This window comes from Daldinia decipiens, assembly GCF_022478715.1.
Source record: "Daldinia decipiens strain CBS 113046 unplaced genomic scaffold F4813scaffold_7, whole genome shotgun sequence".
NCBI lineage: Eukaryota > Fungi > Ascomycota > Sordariomycetes > Xylariales > Hypoxylaceae > Daldinia > Daldinia decipiens.
Genome location: NW_026054550.1, coordinates 807,044 through 826,223, shown reverse-complemented (window position 1 = coordinate 826,223; position 19,180 = coordinate 807,044). Strand labels below are relative to the sequence as shown.

General features: G+C 47.5%; 6 protein-coding genes across 6 annotated transcripts; all 6 read left to right on the top strand.

Moving 5' to 3' along the window:
* Window positions 1-182: 182 nt before the first annotated feature.
* On the top strand, window positions 183-1,001 carry F4813DRAFT_351403 (uncharacterized protein; the record flags this gene model as incomplete). The annotated part of the gene is made up of 4 exons (XM_049242409.1): window positions 183-297; window positions 354-438; window positions 494-705; window positions 772-1,001. Coding segments are annotated over exons 2-4 (332 nt in total), but the record flags the coding sequence as incomplete, so codon positions are not given.
* A 1,534-nt stretch (window positions 1,002-2,535) lies between these two features.
* On the top strand, window positions 2,536-4,978 carry F4813DRAFT_387104 (uncharacterized protein; the record flags this gene model as incomplete). The annotated part of the gene is made up of 4 exons (XM_049246515.1): window positions 2,536-2,755; window positions 3,014-3,156; window positions 3,214-4,001; window positions 4,162-4,978. 4 exons carry the CDS (start codon window positions 2,536-2,538, stop codon window positions 4,976-4,978), a joined length of 1,968 nt encoding a protein of 655 aa, XP_049102204.1.
* A 183-nt stretch (window positions 4,979-5,161) lies between these two features.
* On the top strand, window positions 5,162-6,957 carry F4813DRAFT_351400 (uncharacterized protein). Its single transcript, XM_049242408.1, has 3 exons — window positions 5,162-5,742; window positions 5,905-6,283; window positions 6,334-6,957. The coding sequence occupies exons 1-3, from the start codon at window positions 5,593-5,595 to the stop codon at window positions 6,678-6,680; spliced, it is 876 nt and encodes a 291-aa protein (XP_049102203.1). The 5' UTR covers window positions 5,162-5,592; the 3' UTR covers window positions 6,681-6,957.
* Window positions 6,952-10,016, top strand: F4813DRAFT_317320 (DNA helicase). Its single transcript, XM_049240957.1, has 5 exons — window positions 6,952-7,879; window positions 7,958-9,052; window positions 9,170-9,329; window positions 9,405-9,465; window positions 9,527-10,016. The coding sequence occupies exons 1-5, from the start codon at window positions 7,163-7,165 to the stop codon at window positions 9,675-9,677; spliced, it is 2,184 nt and encodes a 727-aa protein (XP_049102202.1). The 5' UTR covers window positions 6,952-7,162; the 3' UTR covers window positions 9,678-10,016.
* A 3,391-nt stretch (window positions 10,017-13,407) lies between these two features.
* Window positions 13,408-15,888, top strand: F4813DRAFT_317213 (uncharacterized protein). The gene is made up of 2 exons (XM_049240954.1): window positions 13,408-14,189; window positions 14,262-15,888. The coding sequence occupies exons 1-2, from the start codon at window positions 13,686-13,688 to the stop codon at window positions 15,681-15,683; spliced, it is 1,926 nt and encodes a 641-aa protein (XP_049102201.1). The 5' UTR covers window positions 13,408-13,685; the 3' UTR covers window positions 15,684-15,888.
* A 1,087-nt stretch (window positions 15,889-16,975) lies between these two features.
* On the top strand, window positions 16,976-19,038 carry F4813DRAFT_317233 (Zn-dependent exopeptidase). The gene is made up of 4 exons (XM_049240955.1): window positions 16,976-17,073; window positions 17,168-17,921; window positions 18,114-18,911; window positions 18,968-19,038. Exons 2-3 carry the CDS (start codon window positions 17,184-17,186, stop codon window positions 18,861-18,863), a joined length of 1,488 nt encoding a protein of 495 aa, XP_049102200.1. The 5' UTR covers window positions 16,976-17,073; window positions 17,168-17,183; the 3' UTR covers window positions 18,864-18,911; window positions 18,968-19,038.
* Window positions 19,039-19,180: the final 142 nt, after the last annotated feature.

The following is a 19,180-nucleotide window of genomic DNA, read 5'->3' as shown; positions in this document are numbered from 1 at the left end:
GTACGGGCATATAGAGTTCCGAAAGTAGCCCAAGTTGCATTGATTTCTAGATAGGCGTAATCTAGAGATGTGTTACACGATTATTGTATCATGACTCTATATCTAGAACAAAGAACATTGTCGATATGTATGGCCGTAGGCTCCCGTAGCTAGCTTAGAGTTCTTGCGATTATAGCGGTTGGATTGAGACTCTGGTCGAGACGGATCCAGGTAATATCTCTCGAATTCAACGATTACATGACAATTATCTCTGTAATTATAACTAACTACCTAGCCTTGTCATCTGCTGTCTTCTTGGTAAAGCACCCCGAAATTCCCAATATACCAACACACTGTAGTTGACGCTGCTATAGCAACAGGCATAGGAACTGTCGGTGTGCATATTGAAGGGATACTAGTTACCAGACCATGGGTTCTCACTTAGGTACTTATATGAAGGTTTGCCCTGGCCCCGTTGTCCCGCTTTGGAAAGTAGGTAGCTAAAGATCTCAAGACATTTGCACTTTGTACGCCAGTACAATACAATTGGGATAAAAGCATACCAGGCAGCTGTACGGACCAAAGCCGAGCCTACCTTGGTGCCAGCATTACAAATCTAATCATCGACGCTTTCATCGTTATTTTCCCTATGTCAATGTTATTTAGACTCCAAATATCATGGCTGAAGAAACTCAGCATTGCTGTCATGTTTAGTCTTGGGGTGATGTAAGTACTTCTCAACTACATAGGTACCCTTTTTGTTAGCCTCTTATTCTAAAGTTGTTTAACTAGCATATGTGTCTTTTCACTCCTTAGAATTTTTTCGATTTTGTCATGGGATTTGACTGTAGTACCAATATCCGACAATACTTACGATGGTAACTAGCTGGTTAGAGGGCCTAAAATGAAGGTACAAAAGTTGACACATCATCAAAAGGCAATGGCATCTATAAAGTTTCGTTTCGATAATTTAGTATAGACATATTATAAAAGTGTATGTCTTAGGTAATTATTAAAAGTCCTTATAAATAGACAGGGTAAACAATTACTGGAGATCACCCCCCGGGCAACACAGAAACCTAAGGTTCCAATATTCTATCCTGGTAACTATCCTACAAAGAAGAATCGACATTCTAATTCGGGCTGTGAAATCTTGTATATTGTGGCGTAAGGTTAGTCAGAGTCGAGATATCGATGTCCGGTCCTACCAAGCCACCCTCGCATTTACCATGCCCAACCGCCGCACCGCAATGGAACAGTATCAACAGCTAGAACAGGCCTCACACACGAAAGGGCGTAACACAGAACGGCTAAAAAGTGAACCAACGGCGCCTCGGTAAGCGGGCCCCGAACACCAATATTACACCGAACACGGGCTCACCCGGAGGAGCCAACGGAAGCGGCTGGAACATCATCATCATGCGTGCCTCATAAGGTTGTGACGATGTGGAACTAAACAGTAGGGAAACAACTTCGTTGTTCCGCGAGGAGCTCTAATCTATCTACGAGGATCTATGTCTATAGGTACATAATACTAAACATGGTCTTTGTTCTAGATGTCTCATCTAGAAAGGTTAGATTGGCAGGATATCAGAGATTAATACTGTATGCATATAAATGGAAATCTTGTATATTAGCTCTAGATAGCTCTGCACGCTGCATACCCCTAGGGAGGTTTGCGAGGGCCGGTTCTTCCCCCTTACTCCGGCGTTAAATATACCAACTAACCACCCTCGCATTTAGGTAAGTGCTATGCTATCCCTCGAACATCCATGTCTTACCATGAATATTACTGCATTGAACAGTGAATGTGGTGGCAAAAGTCGATGTGTTGGTTAAAAGACGCTTTAAGAATGATATTGCATAACCAACGATCAGCCAAGAGTATAGCCTTGTGTAGATGTGGCACCACTCGCAAAAGAAGAGGTAAAGGCTGTATTGATCCCCCTCGTATTTACCTGCATTGAAAAGGGCTTTAATGCATTTTAACGAGGGTTGTGTGGACGGAAACTCCGCAGCTGAGACTCACGTTTTTTCAAATTAACCTCAGTCCCCCTCTCAGCCTCCTAGCTTCCCACCCCTTCTCCTCCAGTTATAAAATGTCAATATGCAATAAATGTATAACGAGGCATAAGCACAGTATAAAACATGCAACCTCATTTTTATCCTAAGAAGTTTCGCTGTTAGAATGAGTAACTGAAGAACTAATTTCAGGTACAGCATCTACCTCCTAGCATAACATATTAACTTGAAATACGTATATATTAATATTTACCTTCACACCTACATTTCTATTCCCTAGGTATATAAATCAATGAAGGACAACTGAGCCGGCAAATCGAACTTTTTAACACTCACGCTCTGGGTAACTTCAGTAAACTCAATAGTTGGAATTATCCGTCTTGCTTGGGAAGATATTTCAATCTCACAAAACCTACGCCCATTATTCTACGTTTTGGTCTCATCGAGTACCAAGTAAAAATCATATTATCCTCAATAAATCTTTGATTGTTCTAAATCGACACTGCGAGATTCTCACCTACGGACCATGCAAAAATGGTGTATCCAGCAGCCACCGAAAATGTCGACAGCATATTAAACGGCACTCTCCACCCCAGGTTTCGCCATCGATCATTATCTACGCCTACCTATAACCATCATGACTCTTCAGAATGTAACGCTGATATGGTGGAGGAGTTCAACCGTCTAAAGTCCTTCCAACATGCCTGGAAGAATGGTATTACTGCGGCGAATGATCTACCGAAACCGAACGCGTGTAATAATCAGGAAGGAGACATAGAACCACTCTCTATCGATGACACGTTTATTTTTCCATTTTTCCATTTGGATTCTTCGGACTTTTGGTTTCATATATACCCACTCCAGTGACGAGCTCAATTCCCATTTTATCGCTGGGGACCGGTTCTCTTTGAAACCGAAGCTGAAAAAAATAAGAATTTCAACCTCGCCTCTTCAAGAGCTGATGAACATGGTCGGATTAAATGATGTAAAAAAGGAATTTAATTGGTTCAAGACAAGATCAAAGCAGCTCAGGCCCACAAGGAACATATCCCGGTCAGGAGTTTAAAGCTGGATTTGATTATCACTGGGAATCCAGGAACTGGTAAATCAACCATCGCCAGGATATACGCCGGAAATCTCAGGTACTTAGACGTCGTAACAGACTGTGTTTTTGTTATGGACGACAATACTTCCTATTGGTGGAAGAAATAGAAGGATGATGTTTTGATCGTGACCGGTTCCAGAGAGACTATCCAAACCCTATTAAGTCACCCTAAAGCTCGTGGGCGCTTTTCACGGAGGATTGACCTTCAAGACTATTCCGAGAACGACCTACTTGCCATCCTAATCAATATATTAAAGGAGGACCGCCAAAAAGTCGAAGGCGGATACAATGCACCATTCCTTCGAATGTTTATTCAACAGATAGGATATAGAAAGAGACAAGGGACCTTCCAAAATATCAATACAATTCGAGAGGAAGTCCTGAAAGTCCGACAACGTCAAGGAGAACTTTTAGAGAAAGCAACATGGCAGGATAAAAACGCAGTCGTGAGTATTCGTCACGAGTCCTATAACCTGACAGAATCGGACTTTTTAAGGAGCAACCCGACAGGTTTCTATGGCCGAAGTGATGCCTGGAAGAAGCTCGAGAAGATGGCTGGTATGGAAAAGGTCAAGGCTGCTGTAGAAGAGTTGGTTTCTAGGCAAGAAATCAATTATGTTCGTGAAAAGGAAGGGAAAGAGCTTTTGAAACCCTCCCTCAACTACGTCTTTCTCGGTCCACCAGGGACAGGGAAGACGACTGTCGCAACGCTCTTCGGCCAGATCATCGCGGATTTAGGATACGTTGGTACCAACAAAGTGGTTGTGAAGAAACCAACGGATTTCCTTGGACAATATGTTGGACATTCAGAGGCTCAGACTCAAGACATCCTAAATGACACCCAAGATAAGACTCTAATTATTGATGAAGCGCATATGTTTTATCATAGCTCCGAGTACGGCACAGATGACTCCGATATTTTTCGAAAAGGTATTATAGATACCATCGTGGCTCATACGGACAACGAGCCTGGGAACAATCGATGCATTATTTTGATGGGATATCCGGACCGGATGAGAGAATTTTTACCGCAACACTAATCCTGGCTTTCAAAGGCGGTTTCCCTTAGAGGATGAATTTGAGTTTGAAAATTATGATGACGAGGCTTTAGGCCAAATCCTCGACATCATGCTTGCTCAAAGTGATGTTACAACCAGCGAGAGCGCAAAAGTTGTTGCCATGGAAGTTCTTAGGAGAGAGCGTGACCGCCCAAACTTCGATAACGGAGGTGCAGTACGTAACCTCGTTAGTCGGGCATTGACCACACATAGTAAGCGTGTCTCGTCGCAGGCGAGAAATCAAGACCTGAATGGTGAAGCCATCCCAGACAAGGACAAAAGGGGTCATATCATCTTGGAGCCCCAAGACTTTGACCCAGAGTATAACCGTGGGCTCCAGGTCAATAGCGGCTGCAATTCCTTGTTTAGGGGCTTGGTTGGCTTCCACAGCATCATTGGAGTTTTTGAAGGTTACCAAAAGATGGCAGCAAACATGCGGAAATGCGGTCTCGACCCACGTGACGAAATACCGTTTAGCTACGTCTTCAAAGGCCCTCCGGGTACAGGAAAGACTACGACCGCTCGGCTTCTAGGTCAAATCTATTACTCCATGGGATTCCTCTCAACTACTGAGGTTGTTGGTCCCAACAAGGAGATAACGCGCAAACTTGGCGGCCTGCTCAAGCGGCTTAGCGAAACGGAGGGATGGGCAAATGCGCGAGACGTGGAAACCTTATCAAAGAGGATAGTCCGGAATGCCTTCATGAAAGACGTTAAGATTGGGGAGTCTGTGATGATCACGCTGAAAGAAGTTGTTGCCATCATAACAGAGGTTCTTGAAGAACGAATATCGCAAAGTTTGAGGGATGAATAGATTAGCCACTAGGTAGATATATTATATTATTACGTAGAGTACATAGATAGATACTGTAGTTACCTAGGTATGTATTGGATGCTGGGGTAAAAAGATGTTGTATCAGAAAAGAATGATAATACTCCACTTTAAGTGGTAGAAATCTTATACATACCTAGGTTAGGTACCTATGTATATGCCCCTCTTTCTCATTGCTCCTTCCTACAGTAGGTACCTACCGACATTAATGTAAAATACGGGGGGCACGTGGGTGCTAGAGCATTTTATGAAGTACCTACCTACCTAACCTACAATGTACCTAATGTAAGGTAGAGCCCATGAGATGGTTCCTTAGTACATGTATCATGTACGTCGTTGATCTAAAGATTCAATTATAAAGATGTTGGCCTAGCCCGATTAACTATAACCAACTATAACATTATAGCGTCATGGTATCATCTAAGCTAACAAAACATCACCAAGCTTCCAACAATGTCCGGTCAATTAGCCTCTGCGCTTGCGCCGATGCACGCCCAGGTTTTAAATCGAGTCTTGCTTTTTTCTCATTCGACAGCCACGTTCGAAAATACGGAAATACCAGAATAACCCAGTAAGGTCGTGCAGGACGAGGGGAGATGGCCTCTGCCTCTGCCTCCGCCTCCGCCTCCGGGCCTTCCCCAACGCTGGGACCCTCTCTCAATCTGCGAGGATCCTCGCCCGTGCCAGACCGCCCGCTATCGCTATCGAGGTTATCATCCCAAGATAGGCTCAGCGGTATTCTCGAGGTTCGTGCGTATACCGTCATTGCTTTCCGGTCTGTGGCTCTTCCGGTTCTGATAAGGGAATCCGGGAGAGAAAATACATAAATAAATCAATTTAGCCCGTTTACGATTCTCCCTTGCATTTTAAATACTTGAATTCTCCGACGGAGATTAATTTGTTGCCAGACTGCTAGAGAGCGTGCCGATACCATTGGTTCGCAGACGTCGGGACGGAGTGCGAGGATGAGCTTTCAGCGTGTACTAAAGCGGGATGATGATGGCGCACCTGACGAAACTACGATTATTGCGACTGCGCGCGGCAATGCGACAAATTACCAGAGCATGCGAACGTCGCCCAATCCGAGAAATAGACGGCCCGTGGAGCAATCCGAACTCGACTGTCCGGTAACAAATGGCACAAATGGCACGAACTGCACGAACGGCACGAACGGCGTATCTCCCCATACGAACGAGAAGAAGAATTGGTTAAAACACTGTCTCAGTGGCGTGTGGTCGGTAGAGTTGGAGAATAAAGGAAGCGTAGCTAGGGACCATCTGGCATTGGGTACGTCAACTGGCCAACCTCTATTTCACCGCTAACAGGTCGGAACCCAGAGCGAACATTTCTCGCCTGGCTTCGAACATCGCTTTCATTCGCATCTATCGGAATAGCCATCACCCAGCTATTCCGTCTAAACGCGACGATAGCGCCGGACGACCCCCATTTTCAGACGATTCGCCACATAGGAAAGCCGCTCGGTGCCACTTTCATAGGTATATCCATATTGATTCTATTGCTGGGATATCGTAGATACTACCAAGGCCAGCAATGGGTGATCAAAGGGAAATTCCCTGCCTCGAGGGGGACAATAATAATCGTCTCGTTGGTCGCATGTGCGCTTATAGTTGTCAGCTTGTTTGTGGTTCTATTTACGCAACCTACGAGTGTGGGATCAAGCTAAGCTGCCGATATGGCGGGTTTGAAATCGGAGTTCGGAATCATGATAATATTGAGGAATGAGAAGAAACTTAGGATTGATGAGACTTGGCTGGATAGGCTCATTCGTTTGACTAATATCTTGGGAAGGCTGTAATTTATAATCGTTTCCATGTAATGAGTAGGTACCTTGGGTAATTATCGTGAATTTTGAGCGGTGGTTATAGATTGTCTACATGTAGGAAATCTACGGAATAGCTAGAATCTATTATTATCATCAATCAAAAAAAGCCTTTACTCCACCAAACTTCACCACTCACAACTTACAACTTACACATCACAACCTAAGGCTACCTAGTGTACCTGACCTACCTAATTTAGACACGAGACTTAGGTGCTTTTATTTATCTTTAATTTGAATATTGGTCACTTCAGCTTCATCACTGATTTTGACCCTAGTCGTGTTTGACCAATCACTTAGAGTGAGATGAACACAGCTAATCAGCAATGTCACTCCTAACGAAGTCGGTCGACGTACCGGCTTTCGCCCGGACCCAGCTAGCACTCCTAGACATCGAACTGCAAAGCGAGATCAACGAGACCAGCGGTCTGATCTCAGGTACCAGCCCCGCTTCTCTGCAGCGTGCCGGCCTCGCCGTCACAAACCTAGTCGTCTCATCGCAACGAACCGGTCTAGGCGGGAGAACAGTAATCGAGCTCGCCCCGGACGCCGCCACCTCCGGGACCGGAGAACTGCCCGAGCATGGCGTCCGCACCGGCGACATCGTGCTCGTCTCGGAGCAGCCCGCTGGCAGTGCTAAGAAGCGCGAGGTCAAGGATCTGGAGCGCAAAGGCGCCAGGGGCGTCGTGATTAGGATCAAAAGGGATGCCATTGCCGTAGCGGTCGATGAGGATAAGGAGGATGCGGCGTCTTTTGGCGGCCGTGTCTGGCTTGTCAAGCTGGCTGATGATGTCACGTATCGTCGTATGAAGCAGACTATGGAGCGGCTGGGGGATATGACAGAATCTGAGTATTCGACTTTCACGCGCGTGCTTTTTGGCCTAACGAGTCCGTCGCCTGTGCCGGCGGATCTGGCTAGGGATTCGGAATATGGGGAGGGTAAGATCGAGTGGTTCGATCCGACGTTGAATGACTCTCAGAAAGATGCTATTAGGTTTGCGCTCGCGTCTAGGGAGATAGCGTTGATTCATGGGCCGCCTGGAGTGAGTGCTCTAACTCTGCCCTCTATTCTCCTGTTACGAACTGGAAGAAGCTAACTGAGTGCTGCGTGTTTCTACTAGACAGGCAAGACGCATACGCTGATAGAGCTGATCTTGCAGATGATTCAGCGCGGCCTACGTGTGCTGGTCTGCGGACCGTCTAACATATCAGTAGACAACATCGTCGAGAGGCTCTCTCCGCATAAAGTGCCTATCGTGCGACTCGGGCACCCAGCACGTCTACTGCCCTCTGTACTAAACCACTCGCTAGACGTGCTTACGCAGACCTCGGAGGCGGGCATCATCGTTAAGGATGTACGCTCTGAGATGGACGCCAAACAAGCATCCATTAAAAAGACGCGCAATGGCCGTGAGCGTAAGGCTATCTATGCAGACCTCAAAGAACTACGAAAAGAATACCGCGAGCGCGAGCGCCGGTGTGTAGGTACACTAGTAGGCGGGAGCAAAGTCGTCCTTGCGACGCTTCACGGCGCCGGCGGCAACCAGCTACGTGGCGAGAAATTCGACGTCGTGATTATCGATGAGGCCAGCCAAGCCCTTGAAGCACAATGCTGGGTCCCGCTACTATCAGCCTCCAAGGCCGTGTGCGCCGGCGATCATCTCCAACTACCGCCAACAGTGAAATCAACCAACTCGAAGACGAAACCCAAGGCTGCAAAGGAAGGAGACGAGCAGGAGAAAGACGGTGCCATTATTAAAGGCGCGAGCCTTGAAACTACACTTTTCGATAGGCTACTTAAACTTCACGGATCGTCTATTAAGCGCATGCTTACGACGCAGTACCGTATGCACGAGAAGATCATGCGATTCCCTTCGGATGAGTTATACGAGTCGCGGTTAGTGGCGGCGGACGCGGTAAAAGAACGGTTACTACGGGAGCTGCCGTACGAAGTGCAAGATACGGAGGACACGAGCGAGCCGGTGATTTTTATAGATACGCAAGGAGGGGATTATTCGGAGAAGAACGAAGAGGAGGAAGATAGGGAGGGTAAGGATGGGAAAGGGGGCGCAAAGAAAGGAAGCATTAGGTCTCTGTTCGGCGAGAGTAAAAGCAATATAATGGAGGCCGCGCTTGTAAGACAGCATGTCAAGAAGCTAGTCGAGGCAGGCGTTAGGTCGGAGGATATTGCCGTCGTCACGCCGTATAATGCCCAGGTAAGCCTCATTCTTGTCTCCCCTTTTCTAATAATCTTGGCCTTGGCCTCCTCCCCGACGTTATATTGCGCGAATTTTATTGTCGAGATTCATCCAGGTTATTCTAACCAATTCCAGTTGGGTCTACTGGCTCCCTTGAAGGAAGCATTTCCTGGGATCGAACTCGGCTCCGTAGATGGATTTCAAGGCCGGGAGAAGGAGGTCGTGATTGTGAGTCTGGTACGGAGCAATACCGAAGGAGAAGTTGGCTTCCTGAGCGAGAAGCGTCGGTTGAATGGTATGTCAAGTGATGCTTTCTACAACTCACCAGAGCAGAGAGTTTGGCATGGAATATTAACAGTACTCATCCTAGTTGCCATGACGAGGCCCAAACGTTCGCTAGTCGTCGTAGGTGACTCTGAGACCGTCCGAAGGTATGTCCCAAGTACCGTCGCAATATCCCGTCCATCCCTGACTTAATTTCGTCCGATATGGCCCGCGCCCCGGTCCTCACCACGTGGGGATTTCTAGAAGCTCATTTCTGACTACCTACACCAGGGGCAGCAAATTCCTCAACAACTGGATGGACTGGCTCGAGAACAACGCCGATCTCCGTTATGTCGATGCGGCTTCAATAGAGGCATAAGACAGGTATGTGCCGAACTTCCTTGCTTGTGGCGTAGAAATGGGAAATTGGGGTCTGGCGAACGGACGTTTGCCCGAACACCGAATTCTTTGGAACTGGTGAATTGGAGGACAGCGTTCATCCGAATTTTTAATACAAGCGAATGGTGGTGGCTGGAACATTGCGGATGCAACTCTACGATGCTTACCGAGCTTACTTACATGTGTCGAGTCTTCCTAGTTGCTCTTTATTAAGAAGACGTATTACCTCGCACCTCGCAGATTATTTCTTGCGGTCTCCTTCGACACACTCCCGCAAGGCTTATACAATGTATGAATGTATTTGCACTATCCGGATGAGTACATAGGGTTGGAGAGGTGTGTTATTTAGACGGGCATGTTCTGCCTCACTTAAGGGACAAGGAGTGCGATATTTGGACCATGGCGGCGGGTGGGCGGCATCTACGAAGACGGAGAAAGCCAAGAATCCCCAGATTTCCCTTATTAATGAGGGTTATAACGAATCTCTATATGCGGATAATGTGAATTGTGAATGAAGTGTTGTGCTGCCGTTAATAGTATTCGAATAGTATTCGAAAAGAAGAATACCTATACGATGGTGGCGCGGTGACGCTGTGATACTGTGACGATTAGCCTAGGTTAGGTACGTACAGTAGCTTGGATCCTTGCTGTTTCAGAAATGCTCTCTGGAGGTGGAGGCGGTCCGTTCGAGACCCACAAGCTGGACTCGAAACAACACAGAAAGACGAATTTGGGTACAAGAGTACATCAGTATTCGTCAGTTAGGTCGTATGCACATACCTATGTAGTATACACATATATTTTATATATGTCTGTACCAAAGTAGGGAGCATACCTATATTCCTCGTAATATATTAGGCAATCGATATATATGCCGAAGGAATATCGATTGACCACTATATCATATTGTTGACAAAATATAGTAGCTACCGAATGGTCTGAACGGCTGGAGGATATTTTTGTTTATATTTTTGAGTGGTTAGATCCTTGGCGAACTCGATAAGAAGAGAGAAAGCCGCAATGCAAGTGTTAATCTGTAAACTTAGCACAGCCTCGATCCGCTAAATTAGAGCTATAAACCTCAGGCCATAAAGTGTTGTACCTGCGTCACTAGTGGCTCGGAGAAATTCTGCGACTCTGGTCTTGGTTGGTCCTTCGATACTATGCAATGCATGCCTTGTGCATTTACAAATGCAGTAAGGTAGCCTTCGACAACATCCAATGCAGCAACTAGATGCAAGCTACAGGAGACGCATTGGATGTAAGCTCTTCTTCCATCCTGCGAGACTAGAGCCGAATCCTCAAGGAACAGCGAATACGTGTCCCGAGTAGTACCTCGTGCCGACATCTTTCAAACCTCGTGCTGTGGTGCCAACATAACCTAGGATGCCTATCGATGGCTGCGATACCTTGCGGCATTGATTTTATTAGTCGGTCGCACAGCAACCACGCCGCGATGCTGACGTCTTGCCTGCGGACTAAAGACGGGAGATCTTATTAAGGGAGATCCTGGCCCATAGGATTTCCGATCCCCAAGATACCTATCCCTTCGCAGATCAAACGCGGCAAGCGTCGATGGGTCGCGTGGATGTGTCGAGGCCTCTCCTCGTAGTGTAGTGTATGTGTCGTACAGCAGCTCGGCACCGCTGATAATAGAGTTTGATAAATATACGGATGAGCCGGAGAGTGAACGTGGTGCAAAATAACAGGGACGAGAATGGAGAATCGGCCCCTCATTTCTAGTGTCGGCCGCTACAGAATTTCATTACATGCAGTTTAGTTAGTGTCTGCAGCTGAGGACACTCTCCAGTCTGTGCTCGGCTCTAGATCATTGCGGATATGCGGGCCATGTTCCTCGCGATGTGAGGTTTTATATGCATGGTAGAATTCGCGAATAGTAGGTAAATACAGCTTGCGTAATATGCGGGTTTATGTATTTGGTGCTTGAGGAAATGCGGTAGAATAGGTACCTACTGGATCGGAGTGTTCAAGTTAAATAAAGAAACGTCTGAATATGATACTCCTTTGGTTTAGAGTAGTGTGACCAGAAGTTGCGTTGGTGTTTTACTATTTTAGGTAATGCGGAATATGTGATTTGCGACCGACGAATCTAGGCATATTATTAAGCGTTTAAAATATGATACGATAAATATTTCTCATATGGAATATACCTGAATTACCCGCCTAAGCGCGTGCAATATACATACTATGTATATGATCGAATGGACTAGTGGATACTAGGCATATTGATGTGGACGTTGAAGCGAGATATATTGCGTTTGTTTGCAGTTCATATATCTTGAACGACCCGAATCTAATTGCAATCTACATATAATATTCCGTACATATATGTATAGATAATGTACAAGTGAAGATTAAACCCGAGGCGAATCAGCGCAAGAAGTGCATGTTTACCTAGACGAAACGGTTGTAAACCCCCAACCGGAAAGAGCCTCCGTGGTAGGTAGCTTGGTTCTATTGGCACCTAGATAATAGCGTTTAGGCGTTTAAGCACGTTGTATCTAACTTCCATGTAAGTGGCTTCCCATTCCAATGCTTGAGTAATATGTAATATGTAATATGTACATGCAGTATGCGCCTATCCGGTCGTACTCCTCAACCCCTGTAGGGGGGAGCCAGTCTGGGGGGGGAGCACCTGAACAATTCTTTAAATCAAATACTACTGTAGCTAGGAAGCTGCTGGGTACATAGTATGGTACTATGCTAACCTTGAGCTTAGCAGGCCCAGGCAAGTCCATCTAATCTGTCAAGTCTACATACCTACCTACCATCCCCATCTTAATTTACGGAATATATAATTATCATAATTATCTGCTTACGACACCCTTGCATTTACATCTTTACCCATCTAGAATTCGTGACTCTCTTTGATACAATCTCTGAGACAATGAAGTAGTTGGCGCTCCGATACGATGCCATGGAGGTGACAGCTCAAAATCTCCATGTCACAACCATTCATCGCCTCCCCGTCCTATTCCTACGCGAGATGCAAAGACGCATGCCAATTAACTAATTCAGTCCGTCGAGACAATCTCAGCCAACACGATGAACACACGGACCTCTTGAATGCACATGCAGGTCTGTCCAAGCAGGGTTCATCGACATCCACGTCCACATCTAGGTAGTGTATGTACATACATACTGCAAAACCCCTGGGGCCAATATCAGAGCATTCCAACGCCCTGGTCCTTCGTCATCCCGACCTATCCTAGCTATCCCAGCTATCCTAGTCCCCTTTTGAGCTCTCTTGCGGACCTAGCTTCTGTTGTTTCTGCCATTTCTGTTACTTGGAGCCGATCTCTCATTAGACATTGTTGCAGCAGTGCAGTTAAACCCCCTTCGCACCGGCGCCTGTGTGCATTGGTAGCTGTTTCATGGGTGCCGTTGACACTTATCCATCTAGGATTATAGGTACAATACCTATGTTTACCGCCCATCCGCTCGAACCCCCCGGAGCCTTGCCATCCCACTCGCTCATTCACTACCTACCTTACCTATGTATATGCATGAGCGTGCGGCCGTCGCAAGGAACACACATTCCAACCAGCTTAACAACATGTATGCGCTGTAAATGGCCCCAAGGCCTCTCGTATCCCACCTCTCTTAAACTAGCTCGGCTGCTCAGGTCTCCTCGCAACCTATCCTTTTTGTTTGTCTTTTGCCACTGTTCTTAAGTAAACAATCGACGAGGGTAATTTGCCCTTTTCGACTTCTGATTCGTATACTCGACGCCCACATCCTGTCGAGCTGCATTGCTGGCGATGTGATGCAGGAAGCGGTTCTTTTCCCAAGCAAAGTTGGTTAATCACGAATTCGAACTTGCTATGTTTTGAAAAAAAGAGAAATGGATCGCTGGTCGCCCTCACTTCCATATCAATTATCTACGCGTCATCTTCCCCGTCGTTCGTTACATCTGTACCTAATCTAACAACTCCGAAATTCATCCACAATTTGCTTCGCAAGCAATATGGGTATCTTCAGGCCTGCCACCAGTGTCGGGCGACCGAAAACAGCTCAGCCTGACCAAGCTACTATCCGCGGTAGAATTAGTGGTCCTATTCCAATGGACGACGAGTTTCCTATCAGAGGTGCCGGTTCAGGTATTGCTCATGAAGGCAGATTGGAGCAGCTTGAGCCTCATATCGAAAACCGACCTCCTTCGAGACCTGGACATACCCCTCCTGAGGTCGCACGGGTGGACAAGCCTGACTCTGTCACACCGTCTGGACCCAGCCAAGCTTCAAACGCATCTACAAGCCCGCAACAGCAAAGGGCAATCCGTTCTAGCACTGTAAGGTATTCTATGGTCAGCGATAGTGGTGGCGCAGAGATAGATAGGCCACTGCGGAAAAGGTCTACACTCAAGTCTACACTCGGTAGATTATTTAAGAGAAAGAAGAAGAGTACAAGCGAGGCATATAACCCAGAGTCTCAGTTTGGAGGACTGGTCGACTCTATACTACATGAAGATGTAAGCATAACTACAACTTACTACCAAGCTCTGTTAAGGACCGTCAAGCTCTAACAACTCTTATGTCTTCAGGACCAGTCGGCTTCGAATCAAGCCCTGAAAAAAAACGACTCGAAGCGATCCGTCTCGTTACCAGTTACGGAATTTGACAGAGCGCTAAGATCACATTCCGTCGGCCCCGATGATATGTTAGCAATTACCAGCGCCCACAGTTCAATGCAAATAGATCCCGTATTGCTTCGAAGAAGAGCCGCATCGTCGAATAGGATCCTAAGCGGACGCGTAAAAGATTTTGAGGGGGAGTTAATAGGTCTATCTCCCAGACCTGCTAGCACTCACGGGCGTGGCGAGCATATACCAGCTGAAGATGACCCCAATGGCATTGGCCGTGCTATCACGAGCGATAGTCTTGCACACCGCCGCAGATCAAGAAGTTTATCGCAACTCCAGGATGTTATAACGGGCCACGTCCAAGTTCGAAAACGGAGTGACGAAATACGCTACTGGAGAGAAAGTTATAATGCGACCATCCAATCGCCTAATGCGTCTACCATCAATAACAATACCGACGCTGTGGAAGTAGACGCAGAGACGTCGGTTAGCTCCCCAGAGCAGCATTTTTCACCACCAAAGACACCGCTACAACCCTTTCATTTTGGCCCAATGGCGGGTATGAAGATAACTCAAGCAGCTGGTCTTGAAGACCGTATTGCTACTCTGGAAGTTCGTAACCAGAAATTAGAGAAACTGGTCTCTCAGCTATTCCAAGTTATTCCGGGTGTAAATAATTACGTGCCTGCTACTCCCGACCAACCACGGCCTCGAGGTTCTATAGGAGCATCCGCGACTTACACGCCGAAGCGCCCTATGACGGCGGAAACATCGGGATACGTGCCATCCTTAGGCGATATTGAAGGTTCTTCTAGACATACGTTATCCCGGCATTCGAATGATTCGTTTGGCGACGGAAATACATTTATCGGATCGTTGCCCCCTTCGTCAGCGCCGCCGCGACGGCCGCGCCCCGCGTCTAACTCTACCATTCGTGGTGCAACAAGTCTCCCTACTTTACTAGGGGAGACTGTGGGGCCCTTAACTACGGATCATTACGTGACTCTGAAGGCCTTATTAGACACCGAGAGAGACGCGCGTCAGGCGTTGGAGGCTCGGGTGACGCAGCTTAGCCATAGGCTTAACCTCGTGGCGCGGACTCCGAACAAACTCGAAACCTCGTCTACTACTTACTCCACCGTATCTGCATTTGATCACGATGATGACGATGAGCCCCTATCCGCCGGCATCGATACCGAATCAGAAGCATACAAAACACCCCGCGAGGAAGAGCCGACCCACGGTTTTGGCGCCTTTGGTGAAGAGCTTCGTGTGGAGGAACAAGACGGCTCAAGAAAAAAGGCTGCCAGGACCCTTTCCCTAAGCCAGCTAACTCTAAAGAGGGCCCCTCAGTCTCCGCAGGGGTCGGGTGTGGACTTATGACTACACGGACTCTAATTTTATACCAGCTAACTTACCCAGATATGGTAGAGCTTTGACATCCAGATATTTGCTAGAACTTTTCGATTCTAGTCGTTGGGCATTTTCTAGGACGCAATTGGATCTTTGGGCATGGGCGGCTTTCTTTTCTTTGTCTCTTGGCGCTGACACCGGTTGGCTCTAACGACGTTTGAGCACGGCGTTTTGAGATCTATGACTGTACGATACGACCACCACTTCTTCACCTGCTGCATCCTACTCCTCCTCAAACGGACTGGATGAACTTGCAAGCGGTCTCTATTCGCCATCTTGATTTTGGACGGTGACGAATCTTTACTAATCCTGTCCGACTCTTTTTCATTACGATTTTTCGACTAGTCATTCGATTTCCAGCCTGCTATTTGATACCACATCATACTGAGCGGAACGCCTTGCATTGTTCGGGTTTGCTATTGTTCTTTTGTTCTTGGGAGGATTTTTGATATCCTACGTGGAGGATCGCAAGGCCTATTTGAGTAGAGCTTAGGCGCGTATGATACCAAGGGGGGGATATCAAGAGGCGAGAAAGTTGATTGAGGGAAGCTGAAAATAACATTGTAGTGGTAATCCATTTAATATATGAAGCGCGCATGTCGTGGACGCGTAGTACCACCACTTATAATACCAACATATTATATAGGCTCGTTGATTTAACTAATTATTGATATCGTGACTGCTGATTCCATGGATTATATCCGGTAGGTATTACGATCACTAAGCAGGATTGAAGAAGCCTGAGAGTGTACCAAGACTACATCTAAATCCAGTAATATTAGTCTCGTAGCGTCCAGGAGTTGTGATGTTAAGCGTATAACCTCACGTTATTTACCCATAATTCTTCTTTAGACAATTATAAAGCGTAGTAACCTAACCTATGTAGTCAACTACTATATCCTCCCTAGGTTAGGTATGTTATTCAAGGTGCCAGTCCAGCGTAACCCCTCTCCACTTCCCCATAACCGCTATTCCAACTTCCAGATCCAGAATAGCAAGGCCGCGAAACGAGCCGCCGCCAAGTGCTATACCCCGTCTTAATTGAGGAGCTTACTACTACTGTACGTACATGGTATGTATATACCGTCGTTGCGGAAAAGGGAAGCTCTTGCGTGCCTGCAGGTGATTGGCCAATTTGTGTTATCATACCTACATAGAGGGGTAGCTTGGTGGTTAGTTAGCTGCATATAGTTATCTTCGGTGTTTCTGGGCAGGCCTGCCGGAGCGGAGGCTGGAGGTGGTGATATCGACGGGGACGATGATGTCGGTGGCGAGAGAGGAGTTGGTAACTGCCGGCATCGCTGCGCGGTGTAGATACTAGCTAGATTGTCCACAAAAGTTTCTAACCTAGGGATCTTTTGTAAGTCTAGGACATATTATGAATAATTGATAGCTTTAACTACTTGAATAGTTAGAGGGTTTCGTCTACGGTTCTAAATACATACTGCTTATAGATATACGGTCGCTATTATGAAACTCGCCCTCTCCGCGGTGCTTGCCGCTGCTACTCTCGGTGCGGCAGCACCGTTCACCTCGAGTAATCCAGCCAGCGTGCTCCTGAGGCCTAGAGCGGAGGAGCCGCAGTCTACGTTGACATGTCTAGCGTCGAGCTGGCCTCCGAACACGATAGGCGGGCCAAACTTACCGCAGTCGCCGTCTGCAGATCTTGAGTCCATACTCGCGCAAGTCGATCCGGCCAACATCGAAGCTACAATCCGGAAGTTGGTGTCGTTTGGCACGCGGCACACATTATCAATCCAAAACTCGACGACGCGAGGGATAGGAGCGGCGCGCGACTGGATCCATGCCGAGTTCCAGAAGTACGCCGACGCCAGCGATGGAAAACTGACCGTCGAAACTATAGGATATACGCAGGAGATAGATAATAACCGTATCTTGTTCCCGGTGCTCATCAGCGACGTCGTTGCGACTCTGCACGGTACTGAGGATAACCGGCTATACGTTGTGTCCGGGCACTACGATTCGAGGGTCTCGGATGCGCTGAATTACGAGAGCGACGCCCCTGGAGCCGACGATGACGCTTCGGGGGTCGCTATCTCGCTTGAGCTCGCGCGGATCATATCGCAGCCCCAGTACCCTCGCCCGAAGGCGAGTATCGCGTTCGTAGCCGTCGCAGGTGAAGAACAGGGGCTTTACGGGGCGAATTTCCTAGCGCAGACGTATGCCAATGCTACGCCGAGGGTTAATGTAAGTTTACCATTCTCCTTTGTCTTGGGGTAGATATATCTAGTGTGGAAACCTGTAAATTTTTGAATGGCTCCTTTTCATTTATGTCCCTGGGCGTTCTAATGTAAAGCACAATTTTATACCCCTTTGCACGAGCTAAAGCAAGCCACGAGAGACTTGAAATGACACTAATTTCCACTCGTACCCACACAGGTCGAAGGCATGTTCACAAACGACATCGTGGGGTCGCCAAAAGGCGGGACGAACGGAGAATTCGTGGACCCGTACGTGATACGGCTATTCGCGCAGGGACTCCCGGGACTCGCAATCGAGAACAGCACGACGCGGGAGACGCGTCTCACGATCGGCGGTGAGAACGACTCGCCGGCGCGGCAGCTAGCGCGCTTCGTCAAAGAGACAGCCGAAAACACAGCCACGGGCATGAACGTCTCCGTCGTCTACCGTCTTGACCGCTACTTACGCGGCGGCGATCATCGGCCCTTCCTCGAGGCCGGGTACCCGGCTGCCCGGTTCACGGAGCCGCATGAGGACTACGCGCACCAGCATCAAGATGTGCGTGTTGATGCTAACGGGAAGCAGTTCGGAGACCTACCTGAGTTTGTCGACTTCGAGTATGTGGCGCGTGTTGCGCGCGTCAACGGCGCTGCGCTGTGGAGTCTTGCGACGGCCCCGGGGATACCCCAGAACGTGCGTGTTGACACGTCGGCTCTGAGTACTAGTACTACGCTTTATTGGGATCCGCCTGCTACCGGACACGATGGTAGTTATGAGATTGTGTGGCGTCCTACGAGCGCGCCTTTTTGGACGGGTGTGCTCGATGTTGGCTCTGCTATTGAAGCTACGGTACCACTGAGTAAGGATGATGTCGTGTTTGGAATCCGGGCTAAAGGTGCAGACGGGTTGCGAGGTGTTGCTGTGCTGCCCTTCCCCGGGAGCCGGTGAATGAGAGGAGGATGAGTTGATACACATAGGTACCGAGACAATCTTTTTGTTAGTACCTATATATGTAGGTATGGATATATACTTGCTGATATGAATATATGTAGTCCGTCAAAAATAGAAGTGTTGATTGCTTGCAAGACTTGTAGCGTAGTGACAACATTCGAATCTGTATTAAAAGTCGAGAATAGACGAAATGAGGTGTCTCGTATGTCGGTGAGCAGAGTAGGTAGTTACACATATTTCGTAGGTCGTCAAAAGAGGGTAAATCCAGCAATTTCCTGTGTTCTCGGAGAATGACTGAGACAGTGTCGAGTCGC

What these genes read in the sequence shown, in the direction of transcription:
- F4813DRAFT_351400 (XM_049242408.1), top strand. Translation starts at nt 5,593, where the DNA reads ATGGCCTCTGCCTCTGCCTCCGCCTCCGCCTCCGGGCCTTCCCCAACG. An exon ending in GGCTCAGCGGTATTCTCGAG is followed by an intron (nt 5,743 to 5,904) that starts GTTCGTGCGTAT and finishes ATTTGTTGCCAG; the next exon opens with ACTGCTAGAGAGCGTGCCGA. An exon ending in TAGGGACCATCTGGCATTGG is followed by an intron (nt 6,284 to 6,333) that starts GTACGTCAACTG and finishes GTCGGAACCCAG; the next exon opens with AGCGAACATTTCTCGCCTGG.
- F4813DRAFT_317213 (XM_049240954.1), top strand. Translation starts at nt 13,686, where the DNA reads ATGGGTATCTTCAGGCCTGCCACCAGTGTCGGGCGACCGAAAACAGCT. An exon ending in ACTCTATACTACATGAAGAT is followed by an intron (nt 14,190 to 14,261) that starts GTAAGCATAACT and finishes TTATGTCTTCAG; the next exon opens with GACCAGTCGGCTTCGAATCA.
- F4813DRAFT_317233 (XM_049240955.1), top strand. Translation starts at nt 17,184, where the DNA reads ATGAAACTCGCCCTCTCCGCGGTGCTTGCCGCTGCTACTCTCGGTGCG. An exon ending in ATGCTACGCCGAGGGTTAAT is followed by an intron (nt 17,922 to 18,113) that starts GTAAGTTTACCA and finishes GTACCCACACAG; the next exon opens with GTCGAAGGCATGTTCACAAA.
- F4813DRAFT_317320 (XM_049240957.1), top strand. Translation starts at nt 7,163, where the DNA reads ATGTCACTCCTAACGAAGTCGGTCGACGTACCGGCTTTCGCCCGGACC. An exon ending in TGATTCATGGGCCGCCTGGA is followed by an intron (nt 7,880 to 7,957) that starts GTGAGTGCTCTA and finishes TGTTTCTACTAG; the next exon opens with ACAGGCAAGACGCATACGCT. An exon ending in GACTCTGAGACCGTCCGAAG is followed by an intron (nt 9,466 to 9,526) that starts GTATGTCCCAAG and finishes CGTCCGATATGG; the next exon opens with CCCGCGCCCCGGTCCTCACC.